This window comes from Balaenoptera borealis (genome assembly GCF_965194805.1).
Source record: "Balaenoptera borealis genome assembly, chromosome: X".
Lineage (NCBI taxonomy): Eukaryota > Metazoa > Chordata > Mammalia > Artiodactyla > Balaenopteridae > Balaenoptera > Balaenoptera borealis.
In genome coordinates this window covers 34,310,438-34,334,683 of record NC_138881.1, presented here as the reverse complement: position 1 = coordinate 34,334,683, position 24,246 = coordinate 34,310,438, and the positions used below count along the sequence as shown (strand labels likewise).

Sequence of the window (24,246 nt, the reverse complement as noted above, 5' to 3'; positions counted from 1 at the left end):
CAATGTTTTATTAATTTCTGCTGTGTGTATGTGTGTATATATATATATATCTCCATTCTTTTTTTTAAAATATTCTTTTCCATTATGGTTGATCACAGGATATTGAATATAATTCCGTGTGCTATACAGTAGGACCTTGTTATGGGAGTTCTGTTGTTAAAGAGAGAGACTGGATATTGGTGGGAAGTGAGTAAGCTTTCAGGAGTGCACAATATGGGCGGGAAGGCAGAAGAAAACAATTTGGAAACAAGCAAAAGGAGGCCAGCTTTGAGTGGGGGCAGGGTGCACAGGAAACAGGCACTATAGGAACAGTCAGGGCACTGCTATTGGGTTAAAGAAAAAAGAAAAAAAAACTCCAACCGTTTTGTCATTTTTCTTTCACTTGTTCTAGATTCAAGGTCCAAATGACCAAGAAAAGATACATACCTTACTCTGTATTGGGGAAATAAGGAAGAATCAGATGAACGTGACCTCTTGAAACTCCATGGGTGTCCACAATTGGAGGGGGAGCTATTTGGATTTCTCATACTACCAAATTTTTTATAATAGGGAGTGGTAGGTCCCCAGAAAGAAATTGGGGTACCATTTGGAAAGGGTGTTGGGCTATCACAAAACGCATATCTACCATATTAATCACTTTAAATATTTGCCAGAATATTGGTACCATCTAATTTATTTGACCATCCCAAAAACAAAGTTGTGACAACTATGAAAAAAGAAGTCACCATCATATCCCTTATGCTGCCAGGACCTCGGTTTTACTGGTGCTTTCTTTGTCATGTTTCTTCTACCTATCCCTTCTTTCCCATTCTTTTTGTGTTTTTCCAAACCTTATTATCTGTTGCCTGAACTACCACTCCTTGGCTAGGCTGCTTGGGATGCAAGTAAGAGAAAACCCTAACTCAACTGTTACAAACAGTAAGGACATGTCTTACCACTGATATCAAGCAGTCCAGAAATCCAGATAGGCTACAGGTACCGGAGGTCTGGGCTCTGGTCCTGTTTCTCTTGTAGTTTTCTTCATTTCCGCCTTCTCCGTGTGTGTTTGCTCCAGTCTCAAGCTGGTTGTGAAATGGGTGATACATTCCAGGCGTCACATCCATACATAACAACATCAGTGGAAAAGAGGGACTTCTCTTGTCTGTATAATTGTTTTAGGAGTAGAGTGGATGCTGTGAGGTACTGCCTATATCCCTCTTCAGGCTTTTTTTTTTTGGCCGCACCGCGCTACATGTGGGATCTTAGTTCCCTGAGCAGGGATCGAACCCATGTCCCCTGCAGTGGAAGCGCAGAGTCTTAACCACTGGATTGCCAGGGAAGTCTCCCTCTTCAGGCTTAAAGGGACTTATTTTCCCAGCTGCTGAGGGTGTTTCCTTCAGAGAAACTGCAGCTGTCAGCCCGTTCGGAAATGCTCTTTGCTGACTATAACTGTCTTCCCAAGTTCGTGTTCCCTTCCTGGGAGCAGCGCATATCCAGTGACTGTTTGTCACAAACATATAAGGGCCCAGCCTCCTCAGTCCGACTCAGAACAACTCTGCAAGACCATCTTCAAAGTCCCTTGTTGGGTTGACTGAGACCTTCACTGCGGTTACATCATAGCCCAACTTCTCCCTCTGCCACATCTTGCTGCCTTCTCTTTCATCTCACAGGTGTTGATCCCAGGTATACTCCTTCATGACCCTTCTGTATGTTCATTGCCATGTCAGAGTCTGCTTTTTAGGGAATTTGATCTGCAACAAGAAGTGAATAAGTCTTTCTCAGGTATCCCCTCAAATCTCAATGTGCTGCTGTGTCTTATGCACTCCCTTAAACAGATTCCTGGTAGGGAGAACAGGACTGTCATGATTGGCTTAAACCAAATAGGATTTGCCTCTTGAGCAGGGGAAGGGATCAAACTCCCCTAATTCTTGTGGAGCGTGAATGAGAAATGAACAAAGCTGGGGCTCTACCAGCAGTGAAGATGCAAAGGATGGATGTTGGGTTGGCAGCCAACAGTGTCTGAGGCATCAACTTCTGCCTCTACACTTTCCTTCTTACTCATGGTGCCCTCTGCTATAGTCCTCTTCCTCAGAGACTGCTTTATTTCTATCACTTTCATGCTTTTAAAAAACCCTAAATGTGTATCTACAGATCATATTATAGATACTTTCAATCTTTTATTTTTTCTTGCTTCAACCTACCCAGAGAAACAACACATGCCCGTCAACCACAGGGGCTTGTTATTTACTGTTTCACTACAGAAGGGATCCTGGAAAAGAAGGAAAGGAAAAGAAGGGCAACCCTGGCGGGTGGTGCAAATCAGGCTCTCCAGAAGCAGGTGTTTTTGACAACCCTAAGAGGCCATATTGCATATTCCTTGAGAATCACTCACCTGTAGGTTCTAGAATCAAGTGCGTAGCTTTTAGCTGCCCTTCAAGAACCTGCATAACTTGGCTTCAGTTTTCCTTTCCAGCTGCCTCTCCCACTGTCCCCCTACATCAGCAGTCCCCAACCTTTTTGGCACCAGGGACCTGTTTCGTGGAAGACAATTTTTCCACAGACCAGGGGTTGGTGGGATGGTTTCAGGATGATTCAAGTGCATTACACTTATTGTGCACTTTATTTCTATTATTATTACGTTGTAATATATAATGAAATAATTATACAACTCACCATAATGCAGAATCAGTGGGAGCCCTGAGCTTGTTTTCACTTGCCACTCACTGATAGGGTTTTGATATGAGTCTGCAAGCAATTGATATATTATGGTCTCTGTGCAGTCAAACCTCTCCGCTAATGATAATCTGTATTTGCAGCCGCTCCCCAGCGCTAGCATCACCGCCTCAGCTCCACGTCAGATCATCAGGCATCAGATTCTCATAAGAAGCGTGCAACCTGGATCCCTCGCGTGCACAATTCCCAGTAGGGTTTGCGCTCCTGTGAGAATCTAATGCCGCCACTGATCTGACAGGAGGCGGAGCTCAGGTGGTAATGCGAGCAATGGGGAGCGGCTGTAAATACAGATGAAGCTTCGCTCACTTGCCCGCTGCTCACCTCCTACTGTGCAGCCCAGTTCCTAACAGGCCACGGACCACTACCAGTCCATGGCCTGGGGGTTGGGGACCCCTGTCCTACCTGACCGTTCTGCTCCTGGCTTGTTGCAATGCACAGACCCACTTCTGTGTTTCTGGTTACATTGATCTCTCTTCTTCAAAATCTACCTTAAGCCTCACCTCTATAATGGCTTTCCTGACCCCTCCAGTCTACTGTGACCTCTCATTGACCACACCACCCATAGGGTCACTCAGCAGACACTCAGAATTCACAAAGGCTTTCTAAACCACTAAAATGTCAAATACAGATATTTCTATATGCATTCCTAGCTTTTTTTCTGATCACATTTCAGTAGAGTCGAGTGATTCCTAGATGTGACCACACTATAATTTACTGCCACAGAGACACAGAGGTTCAATCACTTCAAGAACATTACCAGATAGAAAACAAAATTCTGTCAAGACCTTGATGCTGGAGAGTCAAGACCCATTACTTACCAGCAGAGCATCAGAACTTTGGAGATTCAAATAAATGCCTCAGTAATTTCTCACAAAAATAAACACAAAGAATGTGGAATCCTTGAATGCCAATAGTCTCTGGTAAATTCTTGAAGCATTTCATGTATGAGCAACTGCAGTGCAGAAACCCCGTGGTGTAACTCTTGGTATTTCTAAAGTGCCTTTGCACATAGTCAAATATTTGATGAATGGGTGTTGAATCATCATTCATCATACTTTGAGCAATTAATTCTATAGTGAGATATGTCACCTCAAATAAGCATTAAGAGATTACACAATTAGAAGTATTGAATTGTTCATTTAAGCTCTCATGTGGGAAAGTTATTAAACCTTGTACAAACAATAGGAAGTCATTCATTTATTAATTTAAAAGTGTTTTTTAGTACCTACTGTGTGCTATTTGTTAGTGCTACAAATACAACGATGAAATCAGACACTGTCCCAACTTGTGTTAAAGAAGTCATAGTCTGTCAGGGAATACAGATATTAGTTGAGTGATTTATACAGATAAATACTATGATGAATTCAAACAATTTACACAAATAGGTACACAAATAGGTATATGCTATGAATCACATCTTATTTTTTAAAGTTTTTTATTTTAAAAACTTTTATTGGGGTATAGTTGATTTACAATGTGTTAGTTTCAGGTGTACAGCAAAGTGATTCAGTTATACATATACATATATTCATTCTGTTTTTAGATTCTCTCCTCATATAGTTTATCACAGAATATTGAGTAGAGTTCTCTGTGCTGTACAGTAGGTCCTTGTTGATTATCTATCTTATATATAGTAGTGTGTGTATGTTAATCCCAAGCTCCTGATTTATCACCTCCCACCCCCACCTTTCCCCTTTGGTAACCATAAGTTTGTTTTCAATATCTATAAGTCTGTTTCTGTTTTGTAAATAAGTTCATTTGTATCATTTCATTTTTTTAAATTAAATTCCACATATGAGTGATATCATATGATATTGCTGACTTAACTTCACTTAGTATGATAAACTCTAGGTCCATCCATGTTGCTGCAAATGACATTATTTCATTCTTTTTTATGGCTGAGTAATATTCCATTGTATATATGTACCACATCTTCTTTATCCATTCTTTAGTCAATGGACATTTAGGTTGCTTCCATGTCTTGGCTATTGTAAATAGTGCTGCAGTGAACATTGGGGTGCATGTATCTTTTCGAATTATAGTTTTCTCCAGATATTTGCCCAGGAGTAGGATTGCTGGGTCATATGGTAGCTCTGTTTTTAGTTTTTTAAAGAACCTTCATACTGTTCTCCATAGTGGTTGTACCAATTTACATTCCCACCAACAGTATAGGAAGGTTCCCTTTTCTCTGCACCCTCTCCAGCATTTATTGTTTGCAGACTTTTTGATGATGGCCATTCTGACTGGTGTGACGTGATATCTCATTGTGATTTGCATTTCTCTAATTAGTGATAATTAGATAATTAGATAATTAGTGATGTTGAGCATCTTTTCATGTGCTTTTTGGCCATCTATATGTCTTCTTTGGAGAAATGTCTATTTAGATCTTCTGCCCATTTTTTTTTTGTTCCAATAAAACTTTATTTACAAAAACAAACAGGGTGGATTTGGCTGGTGGGCTATAGTTTGCTGACCCCTGGTCTAGTCCAAAATGACCACTCCAGCTTCATCTCTCTCTACTCTCCCCTCTGTTCTCTGCACTGACCTGTTCTGCCCGTTTTTTGATTGGGTTGTTTGTTTTCTTGAAGAAGCACATGTTTTAGTTATCTACTGCTGTGTAATGAATCAGCTCAAAATTTAGTGGCTTAAAACAATGAGATATTATTTATCTCACAGTTCTAGGGGTTAACTGGGTTCAGTGGGCAGTTCTCAGCCAGGGTCTCTCATGCAATTGCAGTGGTACAGTGACTTGGGTTGGAGTCATCTTTAAGGCTTCCTCACTCCCATGTCTGGCAGTTGATACTCGCTCTTGACTGGGATCTCAGCTGGGCTCTGAGGTGGTTCACGTACACACGACCCCTCCATGTGGCTTTTGCGCAGCACGGCTGCTGACTTCCAAGAGCAGCCATCTTGGAAAATACACAGCTCATAAGACTTAAATTTATCTATTAGGGAGTCTGGGAAAGCTTCCCTGAAGTGTTGTTTAAGATAAGATCTGAAAATAAGGAGATGTTACCTAGAATAAGCAGTAGAAAAAGTAAGCGGAAGAAAGAGTATGTGCAAAGACCCTGAGACAGAAAGGAACAGAGCACAGACTGAAAGAAAATCAGGGTGACGGCAGTACTAAGAGTGAGGTAAGGGTCTTGAGAGTTGAGGCTGGATGAGCATAGACAGGGTCCAGATGAAACAGAGCTTTGTATGTTACGCTCAGAATCTTGTTCTCTCGTGTACATGTACCGGTAATCCAGCAAAGGGTTTTAAGCCTGTGAATGATGGTTTGGTCTGACTGCAGCAAATGGAGAGGATATTGAGGTTGCAGGAGGTACAGGAGTGAATGCAAGGGACCACTTAGGAAGTCATTGATAGGGGTCCAGTTGAGAAGTGATGGGATGGAGCATGGGCCAAGTGGGTGGCAATGAAGACAGGGCAACATGGCTGGATTCAAGCATCATAAGGAGGAAAATACAGGACTTGGGGAAGGGTTGGCTGGAGGGGAAGGAAGGAGTCAAGGATGAATAGTGGTGCCAGTCACGGACACAGAGAATGCTGGAGGACAACGAGATTTGCAGGTTAGAGGTTCTGAATCTATTCAGTATGTGTGGAGTTGGAGGTGCATTTGAACAATCAAAAGAAGTTATATAGTAAGGTCAGGCACCCATAGGAGAGTCTAAAGGTACATATTTGTGAGTTCTTAATGTTTAGCTGGTAATTAAAGCTCTGAGTGTGGATGAGATCACCTAGGGATAGAGTATAGAGATTCCATGGAATTCAACATTTAATGGTTGCCCCGAGACTGGTGGGTGGCCAGAAACACTAAGAAGCATCCAGAGATGTTGGAGGTATGATAGTGTGGTGTCCTGGAAGCTAAAGATTGTTCAAGTTACTTGAAGCGATAAGTGGCCATTAGTATTGAATGCTTCTGAGAAGTGTATAGAAATGAGGACTAAAACATGTCCACTTATGCAAACAACACGCAGGTCATGACAGCAAGAGTTATTTCAGAGGACCAATGTGCGCAGACCCAGATTGGAGTAGGTTGATGGAAGCAGAGAGTTCAGGCAACTTTTTTGAATGGGGAAAGAAAGAGTTGGAGGAAACTATATAATATGACCATCACGCAATAGCATCCATTTGAGAATAAGATATACCAACATTGGGTTTCATTGTACCAGATCATACATCCTCCTTTTAAAAAGAACGGAGCATGAGGCAAGTGGGGAAAGTACCTATATCTTATATGTTCCAGACAAACAGAAATTGGATCCACTCTGGCAGAGGGAGAGAAGGACCAGAGCAATGCGGGAAAGCTTCAAGCAGCCACTTGAAAAATATTACTGTAGAATCCCAATGCTGATAGCTCAGAATCTTTATTTGCTTTGGGTGTGTTAAACTCTTGTGGACCTTTGTGCAAGTCTTGTAACTTTTCCTTGCGTCAGCTTTTCTTTGGCTATTTACCAGGGTCAGAGAAAGGCTGATCCTTGAAAGGCAGATGGAACAAAAAAGTCCAACAGGATTTGACTAAATGAAGCCTTTGATTAGTTATCACTAATAGCACGATGCAACCCACGAAGGACTATTAACTCATTGTTTCTAAACTTGACTTGTTTTTGTACTTGGCTGGAGCCCTCACACCTCTGGCCAACAGCAGGGTTTCTGCATGTGCTCCAGCCTCCCTGAAGACCTCACAATGAGCCAGAAACTCTCGAGATCCAAGAAAGGTCTTTAGGAACAGGAGAAAGGGCATGGGTACAGCCAAAGGGAGAGGCAGCTTACACTGTGCACACACATACAGGGGATGTATGTTAGCTGTTCCTCTTGCAGCTGGAAGCCCTTCTTTAGCCTCCGGGACTAATTTTCCAGCCCAAATCCTTGCTGTGATGCTGACGTCTGGGTTGATTACAAGAGAGTAAATGAAAGCTTTTCCTCTCCTCCAACACATCCTTCTGTGACTTGAAACATGTGACAAGGCTGTTACCTCCAGCAGATGCTTTCTGGATGAATCAGCATTCTAAAAGGCAGAGGCCCCGGGGATGTGCCAACATCAACAGAATCAGCAAGGATTAAGGGGAGAGTGGGGAGACGGTTGGATGGATGCAACCTTCTGCAGGGGTCAGTTGCACAATCTTCAAAGTTGGCAGCCCTAGAATCGTGTTCGGAATAAAGGGTGAAAGGGCCCGAACTATCTCCACAGGGCCTTGAGCAGACCCCACTGGGCCAAGGACTGGGGTCTTCTTCGGGCAGTCGATATCATCACAGTTGGATGCAGGTACATATCTGAGGATAGTCTTTTGGCAAAAACATGCCAGTCTCACACGAGTTACACTCCTTTTCAAATGCATAGCCTCTGGAATACCAATCGATTGTTTCCTGTTGCCACATTAAAGTATTCCTGCTTCAGAAGTGCTCTGGCCCCCTCCTCTGCTCCTCTCTTACGCTGCCACAAACCGAGTTATGACCCAAGGTGAGGGCTTTGAAGTTGTGAGACTCAGTCCTAACAGGATTGAGATTTAACTACAGGATCTAACTGACGTTTCCTCACTGGGTTCCATTTTCTGTCAGCCTCTAGAACTGGGTCATGTTCCCTTGTACAGAATTTCTACAAGTTTTATCTGGCAAAAAAAAAAAAAAAGAGGCCTTTTCCCCCTTGGGACTCAGATGTCCCTTGTCAAGATCTAGAAGCTGATGTTTGCTATGGCTTCCTTCACTCTTCCCTGTTTGACTTGTATTCTACAAGCCTCTTTTTCCTTTTCTTCCTTTTTCTCCAGTGTCCTCAAGGATCTCATCTACTACAGTGACTTCCGCTTTCACCTCCATGCAGGCATTTCAAATCTATACCCCTCTCCTCCTCTCTCCTACTGAATTTCAAATTATCTTAGCACTAGACAGTCCCCACATTGTTGGTTCCCCCCATACTGCAATCTTCACATGTTCTAAACTAAACTTATTTTCACCCCACACTTGCTCCTCACCTGTATCAGTCTGAGTTCAACCAGAGAAGCAGATATAAATTGCGTAAGTCCAATATGAATTTGTTACAGGGAATCGCTCTTATGCAGTTGTGGACGCTTACTAAGCAGTCTCTCTATGGCTGTTGTCTCTGAGTCTAATGCTGGAGCTTGAAGTTCAAGGAGCAGGCAGTAGGGAAGGAGGATGTAACGTGGAGGGGGGGAGATCAAAGGTAGGTTAGAACCAACAAGCACAAGCTAGAGCCCCATGAGGAAGAACTGGAACTCATGTTCTTATTGCCTCTGACCTTGGCCATGAGGACCTCCAGCGGAAGTGGGGCTCTTCATCACACAGCAAAACACGTACACCTGGCCTAGGAGTTGAAGAAGCCGAAGGAGGACCAGGGGAGGGTAGAGCAGTTGCAAGCCCAGCTGCTGCTTCACACCAACGAGGTAAGTCAGCAAATCGGCAACATATGTGAGCTACAAAATAGCCACTGCTTCTCTTCCAGCCTCCAAATCTCCCGAGAATCTCCCCTAACTGGAAACAAGAGAGTGAATTCTGGGAAATGTAGCTCAGCCTAGCCACGTTGACGCATCACGAAGCCATTAAAATCCACCCCTAGTCAACTTGGCATCCATACACATCTCCTTAAAGTATACTTAATATCTGAATCAAGACAATGCCAAAGTCCGCCTTCTGCCTAGCATTATACAACTATTCCACATACAACCAAACAATGCTAACCCTTTCCCCAGAAGAGAATACAAAGGTCCTTTTTTTGTCCTTGGGTGATGTTCATTCTTTTCCTTTGATATCTTTGAGATATAAAATATTATTAATATATTATTAATATATCTCACATTAGATGATAAGGAGATGAGAAAAGAAAGAAAGCAAAAATATCTAGTTAATATATATATACAAACATATCTGTATTAAAATTAGGAAGAAATATTTATAACTATTGCAGTCTGTCTCTGCGAGGGTCAGATGGTCACAGCTGATATTTATAACTGCCTTCCCATAGTCTACCATTTTGTATTCGTTTTTGCTGTCAACAAGCACCTCAGCTGCTGGTCATGGTTCTTTGGTGAAGTGTCGCAAACTTTCATTCTTGAGGGCTCTGGGATATTAGCAGCCCTGCCTGAATTGGGTTGTTGTAATTTTCTGTTGACGTTTATCATAGGACATGGGAGTATTAAGAGGGACTCTTAAGGATTTCCTGCTTTCAAGAAAAGCAGGAAATGGGGGTACCCATCGTGTGGCAGTAGCAACACAATTTCTCCCTGATAATCACCTCTCAGGATTCATCACCCTAGTCAGACAGTAACCTCCTTCTCTGCCTGTTCATTCAGTGGCACAAGGCACCCAGAGTGTCTGGGCAGCAATCTTAACTCCCATTTCAGTAGAATCATTGTTGGGTGACTTGGTGGAAGCATTCCTGTCTTTGGAACTCAGACCTCTAGACCAGCAGAGCCTACGTATCACAGGGATAGGAAATAACATTTTGCTAATAAATCACTAGAGGTAATAGCGAACGGTGCCGCTCCCATTTCCACGGCTATGCTCAGGGATCTATGAAGATTGGCTATGGGATCAACAGCATCATGTATTGGATGGCAACTCAAAGCATATACAGCATCCAGGACGACCTTGCCCAGCCCTGCAAGGTGTTGCCACTTAGCTGTGCGTTAACTATGTCTTCAAAAGGCCTCTCCACTTCAATCAAGCTGCTTCAGGATGATAGGGAATGTGGTAAGACCAGTGAATTCCATGAGTCTGGGCCCATTGCCTCACTTCATTTGCTACAAAGTGAGTTCCTTGATTGGAAGCAGTGCTGTGTGAAATACCATGATGGTGGGTAAGGTATTCCATAAGACCACAGATGAGAATTTGGGCAGAAGCATGTGGACAGAGAAGGAAAATCCATATCCAATATGTCTATTCAAGTAACCAGGTAGACTACTCACAATCCTGCCTACTGGGAGGATTCCCCCACACTGCTGTTCTTCAGGGCTGTGAGAGAGTTAGGGCGGGAATGCTGCCACTCTCCACTTTAAGGCAGTACCTACATGCCAGGCAGAACTATCTGAGGTTTTTCTTCCTCGGTCAACTGGCCATTGGGAACGCTCCATCAGGCCAGAGATGGGGGCTGGAACACAGAAGGTGATGTAGCAGAAGTAGGGGCTACTTCCTAATGCAACTTACTTATGCCTTCCAGGCCTGCACGAGCCTGATTACATATGTATCACTTCCATTTGATGGTGGAGTGCTGCTATGAATACCCAACTGTATGGCTTGGCTAGTTGGACAACACTAGTTCAAGATGAGTGGCTCAGGCTACACGGTAACTTGGTGGTCCACGGTTAAGCATTTCATCTCTATGAAGGCCCAGTAGCAAAAAGCCAAAAGTTGATTCTGAAAAGGGTCGTAGTTATCCACCAAGGATGGCAGGGATTTGCTGCAAAGTTTTAAGGGTCGGATCTTGCTTCACCTAGAGGGGCTTGCCAAAGACATCAAACTGCATCTCTATTGGCCACTGACATATGGAGCACCAGTAGATCTCCTGGGTCACATGGCCCAAGTGACAGAGCAGCTTACAAAGTGGCCCAGACATATGACAGGGTCTTCTCTTGTTCTGAGCCCCACTCAAAACTAGCATTTCTTAGGTCACATTCATACAATGTCTAACCAAAGAGGAAAATAAGAGGAATTCCTTCAACCGGGCTTTGTTTTAAAGGTCTCTAAGTGAACCTGCTGTATTTAAAAAAAAAAAGTCTCTGAGCGAGCCTCTGATTGGCCAGCCTGAGACCTGTACTTACCCCTCTAATTACAGTGGCCTGGGGCTCAAGTTCTACTGACTCAGCCTGATTCATGGAACCACACCTATGACCGAGATTTGGAGTATCTGTGGTTGGCAGATCCCTCCAAAACCATATGAGCAGTTCCTCAAATGATGTTTTTCTGGAAATTCATCACCAAGCCCTTCTCAGAGGTGAGATAAGGCTCTGGTAAAGTCGAGTAGCCCTTTTCTCTGGAGAAGTCTCTGAGCATATTTCAGAAGGATTACTCTTCCCCTCTCCCTGCCAGAGCAGGAGGGGGCTTTCTTGGACCTTCACCATGAAAACCTGGTAGGGTTCTTGGAGTTAAAGCCTACAGCAGTGTGGGAGTCTCTGCTATGACTTCAGCCCCCAGGAGTTTCTCACTCTCCTATTAATCCGCACTCAGCCCTCAGCAATTTTTCTAAATTGCCATTTCAGTGTTCCTACCAATGTATGGCTCCCGCACGTCTTCTGCTAGGTAAGCAGATCTCAGCTGTGACTGTCTGGATATGCCTGTCTTTCCAGATAGTGATGGGTGGTGATTTGCCCTGAAAACTCAGTTCATTGTTGAGTCTGAGAAAAGTCATGGATTTTTCTGTTTGCCCAGCTTTATCTTGTTGTCAGGACAGGAATGATAACTTCCAAGCCTGGCCACTGAAACTGAAAGGCATTAATTTCATTTTTGAATCTCTGCATTCTTATATTTCTCAATTCTCTGTATGACCCCCTATTGCTACTTTATAAAAGCATTCTTCTTGAATCTTTTACTGAATACACCAAAGAGATATCTTCTAAAACTGCTTTCCCTTTTCTGTAGCTGATTATTTTCACAAACAAGGTGTTTTTCCTTTGAATCTTTAGAGTCAAAGTATTCCCTTTCCCTTAATGCTGCAGAATTTTTTCATCCCTTAGAGCTTGTGTTGTTTCATTCTGAATATTTATTCTAGAAAGGGAAGAAATCTCTTTAAGCCAGGGGATTGTAAACAGATACTATTCTTGGACTGCCATTAGCTTTTTTTGATCTTGACCTTGAGCACTCTTACCTTAACCCTCTCGGATCTAGATTTTTAACAGATACCAGAGAGCAAAAGTACCAGCCCAATTCACCCTACCCTTCTGGCATTCATTTAGCATGATTCCAATAGACTGAGGTCAGATCTCCTTGTCCTTTGAGTCTTGAGTTCTCGGAAACCTGGAGAGTTTAGTGTGGTCTGTAGTTTGTATAAGTACAGGATGGAAAAGACTAAATCCACTATAACTGTGTAACTCAAAGTGCGGTCCCTAGACCCGTGCTGCTCTCTGACTTGTTCCCATTTTATTTTTCTAGTGAGTCATGTTTATTGATTTTAGAAAAGGCTTGATCAAAAATGGATTGGGAATTTTAAAAAATTTTTTTATTTTATTGAAGTATAGCTGATTTACAACGTTGTGTTAATTTCAGCTGTACAGCAAAGTGATTCAGTTATACGTATATATATATATACATTCTTTTTCATATTCTTTTCCATTATGGCTTATCACAGGATATGGAATATAGTTCCTTGTGCTATACAGTAGGACCTTGTTGTTTCTCCATCCTATATATAATAGTTTGCATCTGCTAATCCCAGGCTCGGACTGAGAATTTTTGAAAAACAGTCCTTCGCCACAGATAGTTTGAGAAGCACTGTCTTAGGTCGCATCACTCCTGAGTGTCTCCTCAACTTTTATTCTACTGCCAACCATTTCCCAAGGTACAGTGAGCCACCAATGTTCCCCTTAAACTTCAGGTCCTTTACTCTGGAAGGATGTGGGAAGAGAAGAACTGGTTTGCGAGGGTGGGGGGATGAAGAGGTGTGGGAAGATGGTAGAGGCACATGGAGGGAAGGACCTTGACTGACGTGCTCGGGAAATCTCTCGCCTGCAGTAGGTAGGGGGCTGCCAGGTTCTCCTTCAATGGCTTCTCGGAGTCTACAAGTTCCAGGAATATAGTAGAGGGGCGGGGAATCCTGGGACTCCTTTTCCTTCCTTCTCCACTGTGGGTCATTCTGCTCTGAGTCAGAGGTAAAGGCTGTGCTGTTTAATCCAGCCTCCTCCACACTGTACACGGTGGAAAGATACCTGCCCCCTCCCCCCACACCCCCGCCAGACCTTGAGGGCTGTGTTCCCTTCTCCTCACCTTGGGCGCTTTGCCCAGCACTCGGAATGCTTCAGAGGACAGAACAGGCACTGTCAGTAGCGCCCTGAGGTGCCTGGGAAGTCTGTCGTAGCCTGTAGGCAGCTAAGTATGGTAGGTACTGCTGAGAAGCCACGTTTCCCGTACTCTGCATCTGTGTGGTTGGATTTTGAGATCTAATGTAGGGCATCATATTTATCCTTATTACCTTTTAATGTTCAGAGTCAATATAGCATTCCTGCCTATAGAGATGCTTGGAACCTATTTCTTGCCTATCTTTGTGTCTCATGCCAACAGCATCTTTTCCCAATTCATTAGTAGTTAGGACCAGCAGGACAGGAAGAGATCAGAGCTCTGTGGTCCTCCCTGAGTGGCTTCTCTTCCTGTTTCCATCCACTCATTACCCCATCTTCTGGGTTCAGTCGTTTGATAGATTGTGAATCTACTTAACCATCCTATTGTCTACCAAGATATTGTGGGATGGATGGATAATCTCTTCTCCTAAGCTTCCCTCTGCCCCCATCCCTTCTACCAGAGAGGCCTGGTAATAATAATTATTATAATAAATAAAAATAATAGTTATTGTAACTATTATTATAATTATTATTATAAATTTGATTGGAATTTGCTCTAAAGTAGCAAAGAAAGCAACTCCTAACATCGAATGTGGTGTTGCTTGTAATTCAGCCAGATTCAGGGGCTAGGAGAGAGCCAGGTGTTCCTTGTCAGCCCAATAATAGAATGTGTGCTGCGTTTTATGAGCAAAGCTTGCTTCAGAGGTGATATAGGAAAGGAAGGCCACTGGACAGACTAACCTGGACCTAGAATTTGGGGTGTCCATTAACCTTTACTCGTGGGCCTACGGCAGTAGTTCTCGACTGGGGCCAATTTTTCTGCCAGAGGACATCTGGCAGCTTCTGGAGACATGTTTTGGTTGTTACAACTGAGAAAAACGAGGGCTTGCTACTTGCTGTCTGGGGCATAGAGGCCAGGAATGCAGCTAAACATCCTTCAGCGCACAGAGCAGCCACCCTCCCCAACCAAGAATCCAGCCCCAAATGTCAACAGTGCCTGGGTTGAGAAACACTGGCCTAGAATTTATCCCGTTCTAAAACCTGCACCACTGAGCATGGGGGCACAAAACTATCCATCTGTTCAAATGCCAGGCCACATCCCTAAAGATTCTAGTTTCATTGGTCTGGGGTCGAGTCCAGATAGGGTATTTCTCTAAGGCTCCCCCAGGTTACTCTTGTGTGTGCACAGGATTGAGAACCACTCCCTGGAGAGTCTGGTGTGATGGAGGCCACAGAAGAGCCTGACCTCCCTCATTGTCCTGTGAGTAGAGGGTTATTGAGGGGTTGTTGGCTCCTTGAAGAGGTAGCAGTAATGGAGAAACCCGCAGGAGATGGAGAGAAGCTCCCCAGGCACTGGAGAGGATAAGATGGAAGTTCAAGGCAGAGGTTTTTGTGAGAACTGGGAAAAGGGCACACCATCTAGATTTTTTTAAAAAATCGAAAACCTCTGGATGGATGTTCCCAGGGCCCTTAGCCTAGCTAACAGACCAGACTGCTGAGGCGAGGAGAAAGCTGCCCTTCCACAATGAACGTGGCCTCTGCCAAGGCACAGGCTTCTTGTGACCCCAGAGGCAGCTGGATTTTGGCACCCACTTGCCCCTTCCTCCGGGGCCTTCGTGCAGTGCCCATACTACACGACCGAACGCAGCAGCCCTAGTTGGAATCTGCCTTAGCTAAGATCTCCTTCGGTCAGGAAAGGGGCGAGGTCCTGCCTTAGGGGTTTACCAAAAAAAAATTGATAAAGCCTCGAAGAAGAAACCAGATCCGTCCTACAGGCACCTAGAAACCCTATCCTGACGCCAGGCCACAGGGTGGAGGCTCCAGGCTGATCGTGGTGTCCTAGGGGTGATTGCGAACAATCCAGGAAATGGGGAAATCTGGTTGCAGGAAACTACAACAGCTGGATTCCCGAGGCTGTGGGTGAGACGGGGAACTTTCTGGGCCTTGTGCTCGCTCATCAGCCGACCCTAGAAAGAGTACCTCAAGCCCCACCCCAAACTGCAGTGCAGCCGGCACGAACTCTTGATTCATTCCCTTGCAAAAGAGAAACCAAAAAGCCGTAGCAAGGACGTTGGCGCCGGCAGAACCACACACCTAAGTTCAAATCCCCGCTCTGCCCGTAACCATGAACCTGGGCAAGTTTCTAAGCGTCGTTTCTTCTTGGATAGTATGGGCATAATGACGCCGAACTTGGGGCGTGGTCCGAAGGGTCAAACCCGCGAACTTGGCGATAATAACCTGCCGCGGTGGGCCATTCTTGGACCCCCTCGGTTATCCCTTCTCTTTCCGTGCGACTCACGCAGCTTTCTGCACAGATGACATTGTGGTAGGGGCCCCGGATCTGGGAGGTGTTTGGGCCACCAGTGTGTGTATTCGTGGTGAAAGGGCGCGCAATTGGGGAACAAAAAGATATTTTAGGATAATCCGGTTTGCTAGGGCACGCCCCTGGCGCGCTCAGGCCCCCAGAGGGGGTGCGGGAGTGTCAGCCCCGCTTCCAGAAGAAGCGCTGGCACAAAAGGAGGGGGGTGGGTCGGGGCCCCAGCCGCGCCAGCGCTCCGGGGAGGCGGAGGAAGGAGGGCAGGCCCCGGGCGGGCTGGAGGGAGGGAGGGAGGGAGACAGGCGAGAGGAGGAGTTTTCCAGCTTGGCCTCCGCCGGCCGCGCGCAGCCCCTCGGTCCGCTTGGTCTCCTCCCGCCCCCGAGAAGCGCGCCGCGCAGCCGAGCCGAGCGCAGCGCCCGGCGCGCCATGGGGAGCCCCGCACTCCGGCCCGCGCTGCTGCCGCTGCTGCCGCTGCTTCCGCTGCTGCTACGAGTCCCGCCGAGCCGCGGCTTCCCAGGTAGGGTCGGCGGGCCAGCCTCCCCAGCTGGGCGCCAGGACCCTCGGCTCGGTCCGGAGGGTGGTGCGGGGGCGCCCTTTGTTTGCGCGGACTTCGTCTTTCGCCGCCCGGGGGAGCGGGGGACGCGGAGCGGGGCTCGCGTCCGGGCACCAGGAGGGGAGAGCCGACTGTCATCCCGTCGCCGAGCGCCGTGAGCCGGAGGACCCTCTGCGCCTGGGGTTCCAGGGGGACCAATCAAACCCTCGTTGGCGCTGGAGGCGACCAGGAGAAGTTTGGCCGCGGGTTACTTTCTCACCCCGCCGGAGTTTTGCCTCTCACACAGTTGCCTGCGGCCGGGGACCAGGTGGCTGGCAGCTTGTCCAGGAAGGAGCCCCTACCCCCTCCCACTCGAGGCCCCAGGCCACCCCCTGGAGCTGCAGGGCACGAGCCACAGTAGAAAGACTCTCGTGGAAGGCCCGGGCGGAGCCTCTCCCGCATCCCCCAACCCCCCCTGCTGGGGATTCCGAGAAAGTCTGCACCTCTGGGAGAGAGGTGCCAGCTGAGAGCGGTGACATGTGGCAGGCGCTTGGTTAGCCCCAGGGAAAGAGGACTACACACGCGGGCTCTGCTAGACAGGGGGTGTGGCTTCTTGTTGCTGGGGGGCGTGGTCTGTAGCATCTAAGGAGACCCTGGTACTTATTAGGACTCTTCTGGTGTGGACAAAACCTGCTTTGGAGATGCCCTTTAAAAAGCTCCAGCTGACTCCCTCATCGGAGAGTCTTAAGATAGCAAAGAGCTTCGGGGGAGCTGGGTAACATGGATGCACCCCTGTCGCCCCGGAAGGGAGAAGAAATCCATGGGCACATTTTAGTTTAGTGTTAATGGGAAAGTGGGTGACGTGGCGGGCAAATATCTGGCTTTACTTTCAACACTGTGGGCGGTTTAAGTCTGGGGTCTGAGAAACGAACCTACCGAGTTCTGGGTGAAGGATGGAGGGGGAGGGTTCCCAGATAGCACGCTTGGGAGATGTAGGGATGGCTGCTGGAAATTCCTTGCACATCCCCTTATGAATGAATGAATCAAACAAACGTGTAAAGTGATAAACAGGAACATTTGCGTTTTGAACTGTTGTAAGTGTTAAGCTTTTTGGTAGGAACTGATTCAGGGTGAAGTGGAAAGGAGACTTTATCCTCTGTGCCAGGCAAGTGCCAGCCCCCTGTTCCCCGGGCAGGTTAGTGCCCCCACCCCCCAAGCAGGAGTCGGGTTAATATGAACCTAGAGGGGAGGGGGAAGCTAGTACTGGACAGGGAGCAGGGGGAGAAGTTGAGAAGCTAGAAGCAGCCTTTCCTGCTGAACTGGGAGGCGTCTCTAAGCCGCCTGTACATCTATCTGGCGGAGCCTTTCTCAGTCAAGGGGCCTCTTCTCTTTTTCCATTTGACCTTCCTCCCCTCCCTCACCCTGCCCTCTGCTCTCCTTCCCTCAGCTTCTACCCTTATACAGTGTAGCTTGCTGCCAGGGCCCAGCCACCCACAGAATCGTGGGTTTCCAGCTTGGGCGCTCACTACTTTTGGGAACCGGCCCTGGCTGGCCCCGCTCCCTCTGGCGCCAGCCTGCAGGCTGCCCCCAAGTTGGCACATCCTAATGGGGTCTTTCAGGAAATGTGCTCTGCTGGGGCTGTTGATTCCAACGGAGGGGATTTCAGTCCAAGCCAGAGGTTTCGGAAGACTGGGGAGGGGAGACTCTCTAGGCCTGTGGGTCCTGAGGCAAATCATGTCAGCTGAGTTCACCCTAAGGGCTGGGTGACAGAGAAATTTTGAAGATCATTTCAGAGGCAGTATCTTAGCAAGTGGACATTGTGTCTCTGGTAAGAGGCCTGGAATCAGGAACCTCTGAGAGAGGGAGATGGGGATCTAGGGCCCCATCGGCATCTCCCCTCCCCCACTTATATAAACATCTGAGATTTAATAGCAAATCTGTCAGAGAGAGAGAGTAAATCGTTCCCATTCCCACTTCTAGAAGGTCTCTGGAGTTCTTCCATCTTTGAATTTGACGCAGCTTTTCTGGCTCTCTGATTTATTCTTTGCGGCCTAACAAAGACGCAGTGTCTATAAAAACCCACATGAAATGTATGAAAAATTCATAGCAAAGTTGTCTGTGTTGGATTGCGTTTGTATGCCTATAACATAGGATTCTTACTCTGTTCTTTGTTTTTGCTTTTATTGAGGTATAATTGACATATAACACATTGGTTTCCCGTGTACAACATAGTGATTCGATATTTGTATACACTGCACAATGATGACCACAATAAGCCTAGTTACTATCGGCCACTGTACATAGTTAACAAAATTCTTTTTTCTTGTGATGACTTTTAAGATCTACTCTCAGTACAGTATTACTAACGATAGTTACCATGCTGTACATTACATCCCATGACTTATTTATTTTAAAGCTGGAAGTTTGTACATTTTGATCCCCTTCACCCATTTCGCCCACTCCCCACTCCCCACTCCCCCTCCCCTCTGGCAACCACCAGTCTGTTCTCTGTATCTATGAGCTTAGGTTTTGCTTGTTTGTTTCATTTTTTATATTCCACAATATATTAAGTGAGATCATATGGTATTTGTCTTTCTCTGACTTATTTCACTTAGCATAATGCCCTCTAGGTCCATCCATGTTGTCACAAATGGCAACGTTCCATTCTTTTTTTTTTATGACTGGATAATATTCCATTGTATGTGTATACCACATCTTCTTTATCCATTCATCGGTTCATGGACACAGACTGTTTCCATAACTGGGCTCTCGTGAATAATGTTGCAATAAACATGGGGATGCAGATACCTCTTTGAGATCCTGTTTTCATTTCTTTTGGATAAATACCTAGAGGAGGGATTGCTGGATCATATGGTAGCTGTATTTTTAGTTTTTTGAGGAACCTCCATACTGTTTTCCATAGTGGCTGCACCAATTTACATTCCCATCAACAGTGCACAAGGGTTCCCTTTTCTCCACATTCTTGCCAACACTTGCTGTTTCTTGTCTTTCGGATAATAGCCATTCTGACAGGTGTGAGGCGCTGTCTCATTGTGGTTTTGCTTTGCATTTCCGTTTTATTATGTTCTTAAATGAACTCTTTTTATTTATTTATTTTTGGCCGTGTTGGGTCTTCGTTGCTGTGCGCAGGCTTTCTCTAGTTGCGCCGAGCGGGGGCTCCTCTTCGTTGCGGTGTGCGGACTTCTCATTGTAGTGGCTTCTCTTGTTGCGGAGCACAGGCTCTAGGCGTGCAGGCTTCAGTACTTGTGGCACGTGGGCTCAGTAGTTGTGGCACATGGGCTTAGTTGCTCTGCGGCATGTGGGATCTTCCCGGACCAGGACTGGAACCTGTGTCCCCTGCATTGGCAGGCGGATTCTTAACCACTGCACCACCAGGGAAGCCCTGAACTCTTGAAGCCTCATTTACATCTGAGATTTTGGAGGTTCACTGCACCTCCTTCTGCAAGCAAGGCTGAAGATGGAGAATGAACACCATGGCCACTAAGAAAGGCTCCATGAATCTGATGCCTGGAGAAAACTGGTAAAGTAGTGTGGTTTCACCAGCCAGGAAAACCGAGTGGGGTTGGCTAAAAGCCAAACCAGACCACACCAGCCAAAGCAGTCTTTTAAAATGCCACATTTGGAGATAAGTATTAGGAACTGAACACCTGGCTCAGGATATACAATTAAAGTCACATCAGGAGCAGGTTAGGCTAGAAATTTCTATTTGGGTTTAAAACATGTAATCAGCTGACAAAATTCCTCTGCATTAAAAAGGAGAATGCTGGGGAGAGCAGGGCATTTTCAACTGGCATTTTCTTATTGATAACACTTTCAGTACAGTATCCTGCTATTACTGTTTCTCATTTCCCAGATTTGTGAGCTGAAAGAGACACCAGAAACCATCGCTAAAGCACCGTCTTCAAACCTTCCTCACACCATAATTGAAATATTGCCCTTTTCTTTTCGGTGATTTCTATAACATTCTCACTTTTAGTCTCTCTTATAACAACTCATTCTACTTTTTCTGGCCAGATACTGCTCTTTTAAGTACAGTTTTACTTCAGTACTGGTTTTTTTTTTTTAACATTTTTATTTTATTTCTCATTTTTAAAATTGAAGTAACTTTAGTACTGTTTTGATCGCATTGCTCTCCTACTCAAAAACATAGAGCAGGACTTCCCTGGTAGCACAGTGGTTAAGAATCCGCCTGCCAATGCAGGGGACACGAGTTTGAGCCCCGGTCTGGGAAGATCCCACATGCCGCGGAGCAACTAAGCCCGTGCGCCACAACTACTGAGCCTGTGCTCTAGAGCCCACGAACCACAACTACTGAGCCCGCGTGCTGCAACTACTAAAGCCCGCGCTCCTAGAGCCCATGCTTCGCAACAAGAGAAGCCACCGCAGTGAGAAGCCCGTGCACCGCAACGAAGAGTAGCCCCCGCTCGCCGCAACTAGAGAAAGCCCGTGCTCAGCAACGAAGACCCAACACAGCCAAAAATAAAATAAATAAATAAATTTATAAAAAAACAGGGCAGCTGCTCCCTGTCCTCAAGTTAACTAGGAAGTTCTCTGATGTTTTCAGGGGACTATAACATTTGCCCGCAGCCTAATTTTCCAGTCCTTCTCTCCTGGCTTCCTAAAGTCTGGCTAAAGTAGACTACCTGTTTTTATAGACCTGGAGTCCCATTTTCCCTCTTTTTGGTGATTACTGCTTTCTGCACCTGGAATGCTTCCCCGCAGCTACATGTCTGTCTAAATTCTGCCCATCGTCCAGCGACACCCCCCAGTTCGACGAAACTTTTACTTGATCCTTTGATTGGGAAGCTTCTGCCTTCCTTTAAACACCCACGGTGTTTCATATCTCTCTTGTGATATTTATCATACATGCCATACATTACAATGAGCTGTGCATTCCTTTACACTTCTAGATTCTGAGCTCCTGAAGGTAGGGCACTGCTCTGTCTTACCCCTCTGTATTTCTCACGGTGCCTAGCCAAGACCCTGGAGCCAAGTGGATATTTGTACTTATCGAGTTAATAGTTCCCCGCAATTCGGGTGATGGACCATTGGCCAGAGGAGCTGAGAGAAACACGCGTGCAGGTAAACAGGGCTTGTGCCACCATGAACCTACATACACAGGGACGATGCCTTGCTCGCTGTAGAGGTTTGCTTTTAAATCCGTGAACACCCTCCCTTTGAGCAATAGCCTTCTCCGCTGGGGGTTGTAAGACGAGAGACACTGCAGCCACAAGCCGGAGTTTGCATTTATTATTTTTGTTGGCCGCTTTGCTAGAGCCCCTTCCAAAGGGGTTGAATGGTTTCCTTAGTCAACGCAAATATGTGTGCTACATCAATTCCCCTTTCAGAGAATGCAACTCAAATGGGTAACTCAAAGTGAAGATTGAGTTTCACAAGAAGAAGGTTGACTTTTGCCAGGTTGTAACATAGTCTGAAATTCTAGCAGCCAAATTACGATCAATACCTAGGTTAAGGATTCATTTCCAAATAGCAGTGTGAATAATCGCCTTGCCTGGGTTCCAGTTCATAGGGAATTTCTCAAGCCAGCCCTTCAGTTCTTTTTCTTTTTTAAAATTTTTATCAGAGTATGGTTGATTTACAATGTTGTATTAGTCCTCAGTTCTTGATTGTGTGATTTCTTGACTGTCAGCTTTTATTGGCCATTGTTTATGGGGTCTTTTAAGCCTGGATCTTTCTCTTGGATATTTGAATTCTGCCTTGTCTCCTGGAACCTTGGCTCTATCCAGAGACTTTCTTTTTAAAGTGGACATGGAAGGATGGAGTGCACGGGATACTAGGATGAAAAAGGTAGGGAATTCCTTCTGTCAATAGCTTTCTGTCTTGTGGGGAAATAGACGCCAGGTTATCCATGGGGGTAAATATTATAACACAGATGGGTCGACAAGCCCTGGGAAGCACAGAGAGGAGCCACGCAGGAACCCTGGGCCTGGAGATTGCAGAATGATGTTGAGTGATGCTGATGCCAGTGCTAGTGACAACTACAGGCCCAAGGAAGGTTAATGCAGGGTGTCTCTGGGCTTCCTTCTCTAAGAACATTTTGAAATTGGAAATAAAAATCTGTGTGGGTGTTCTTTTTCTGGGGAGAAGGCTCTATCCCAATTCAAAATCACTACTCACCAGATACTTTTGTGAACTCTATGAGAGATGTGCACTTAATGGGCACAAAAGTCAACATAGAAAGTACGATGAAGTTGCCAGAGTTGGGAAACTTTGAACTAATGATCAGGTGGCCTCCTGAATTATAACCAGCGGTACAATTTCCCATTCTCCTCATTTAAAAATCGACACCAAACAAAACAGTCATAATCATAGGTGGTAATTACCTGCAGGCCTGGGCTGGCAACTTGTACCCCTCACTTAGCACAGTGTCTGGGACTTGGGGCAGGATCTTTAGTGGATATTTGTGGGTTGATTGAATGATTGAGGTAATTGTGACAGGGAATCAACACATTCTGTTTCAATATCGCTGCAGGATTTAACCAGAATTTCCAAGCTGCTAACCCCAAAGAAAAAGAAATGCGAGGTATCAGAGGCAATTTGCAGGACTCTGAACGAAAGATCCATTTGGACAGGCAACAAGTCGGGGCATAGTTAATTGCTGAGGCGCTTGAATTTCAAATCACCCTAGGACAATATTCTAGGAGACTTAGAAACACCAGGGACTTTGGGGGGAGGGGGCAGGATTTTTCAGATAAAAGATTTAAGGATAAAGCTTGTTTGAGAGAAAAGTCACTGGTAGCTTTGCTAAGCTCCCAAGTTGCCCAGATGATAATTGGTTGCACCTGGGTCTTACGGGCACACTCTAGCCTCAGAAACTTCTGGAGCCGTCATTTCCCAAGCTGAGTGATTCACTGCCCCGTAATCCTTAGCTCATACTGCATGCCTCTTTCTACGTTGTTCTCCAGGGAGAAGATAAATGGGTTTGGACATAGTGGCTTGGATTATCCCAGAGGTTTGGTGTTGTAAATTGAGTATATTGGTTTTAAAGCTTTTTTTTTTTATGAGTAATAGACAGATCCAAACATAGAATTTGGGGGTGGACTTTCTGCCTTGGCCTTGAAAGATCGTTGCCCTGTTTCTTCTGGCCTGCTCTTACAGTGACCTGTTGTGTGATGGGTTCCATGCTCTTTCCCCTGTTGTCACTGGCTCTTTGCAGCGTCTGCCCAGTTATGGCTGACGAGCATCTATCTCTTCCATACCGAGCGCAGCCCAGGACCCTCTGCTGAATGCCTCTGGCCTGCCGCTAGCTGTGTGGGTGGCTGAGCTGATGACCCTACCAGCCCCAGGGATTCGAGAATGTTCCAAAACACTGGTTAAATGAGGGCCACGGGGTGAGCGAGAATTGAGCCGAGCTTTGGCAGGCCCCTGGTGGAGTGGTGAGGAAGCGGTGGCCTGGCCACGTCCCCGGCCTTCTGAGAATCTGCCCCCAGTGTGGCCGTTGCGTATAGGAACTCTGACAGACTTGTTGCCACTGACTCAGCATTTGTCACACAAAGGCTCCGGTTCCTTTAAATATCTGAGGTTGAAATCCTGTTTCCACTTCGATTAGAAGTCCACTTTTCACAGCGGAGGATCATACTGTTTCACCAGGAGCTACTCACGGACCCGACGGCCTCAGCCACGTGGGCAGGCACTGGGGTCTT

At 45.9% G+C, this 24,246-nt stretch overlaps 2 protein-coding genes across 3 annotated transcripts in view; both read left to right on the top strand.

Moving 5' to 3' along the window:
* The window catches only part of RPGR (retinitis pigmentosa GTPase regulator), a 99,134-nt gene extending 83,687 nt beyond the window's left edge, over positions 1-15,447 (top strand). The window contains 1 exon segment of the mRNA XM_082378108.1: positions 8,478-15,447. Within this exon segment, the coding sequence (XP_082234234.1) occupies positions 8,478-8,507 (30 nt within the window). The 3' untranslated portion in view covers positions 8,508-15,447.
* Positions 15,448-16,308: 861 nt separating this feature from the next.
* The window catches only part of SRPX (sushi repeat containing protein X-linked), a 105,522-nt gene continuing 97,584 nt past the window's right edge, over positions 16,309-24,246 (top strand). Inside the window, exon 1 of one of the 2 annotated variants that reach the window (XM_082378208.1) lies at positions 16,309-16,546. In XM_082378208.1, coding sequence (XP_082234334.1) covers positions 16,456-16,546 — 91 coding nt within the window. In that variant the 5' untranslated portion in view covers positions 16,309-16,455. The remainder of the gene's footprint in view (positions 16,547-24,246) is intronic. The other variant, XM_082378207.1, reaches the window with a different exon arrangement.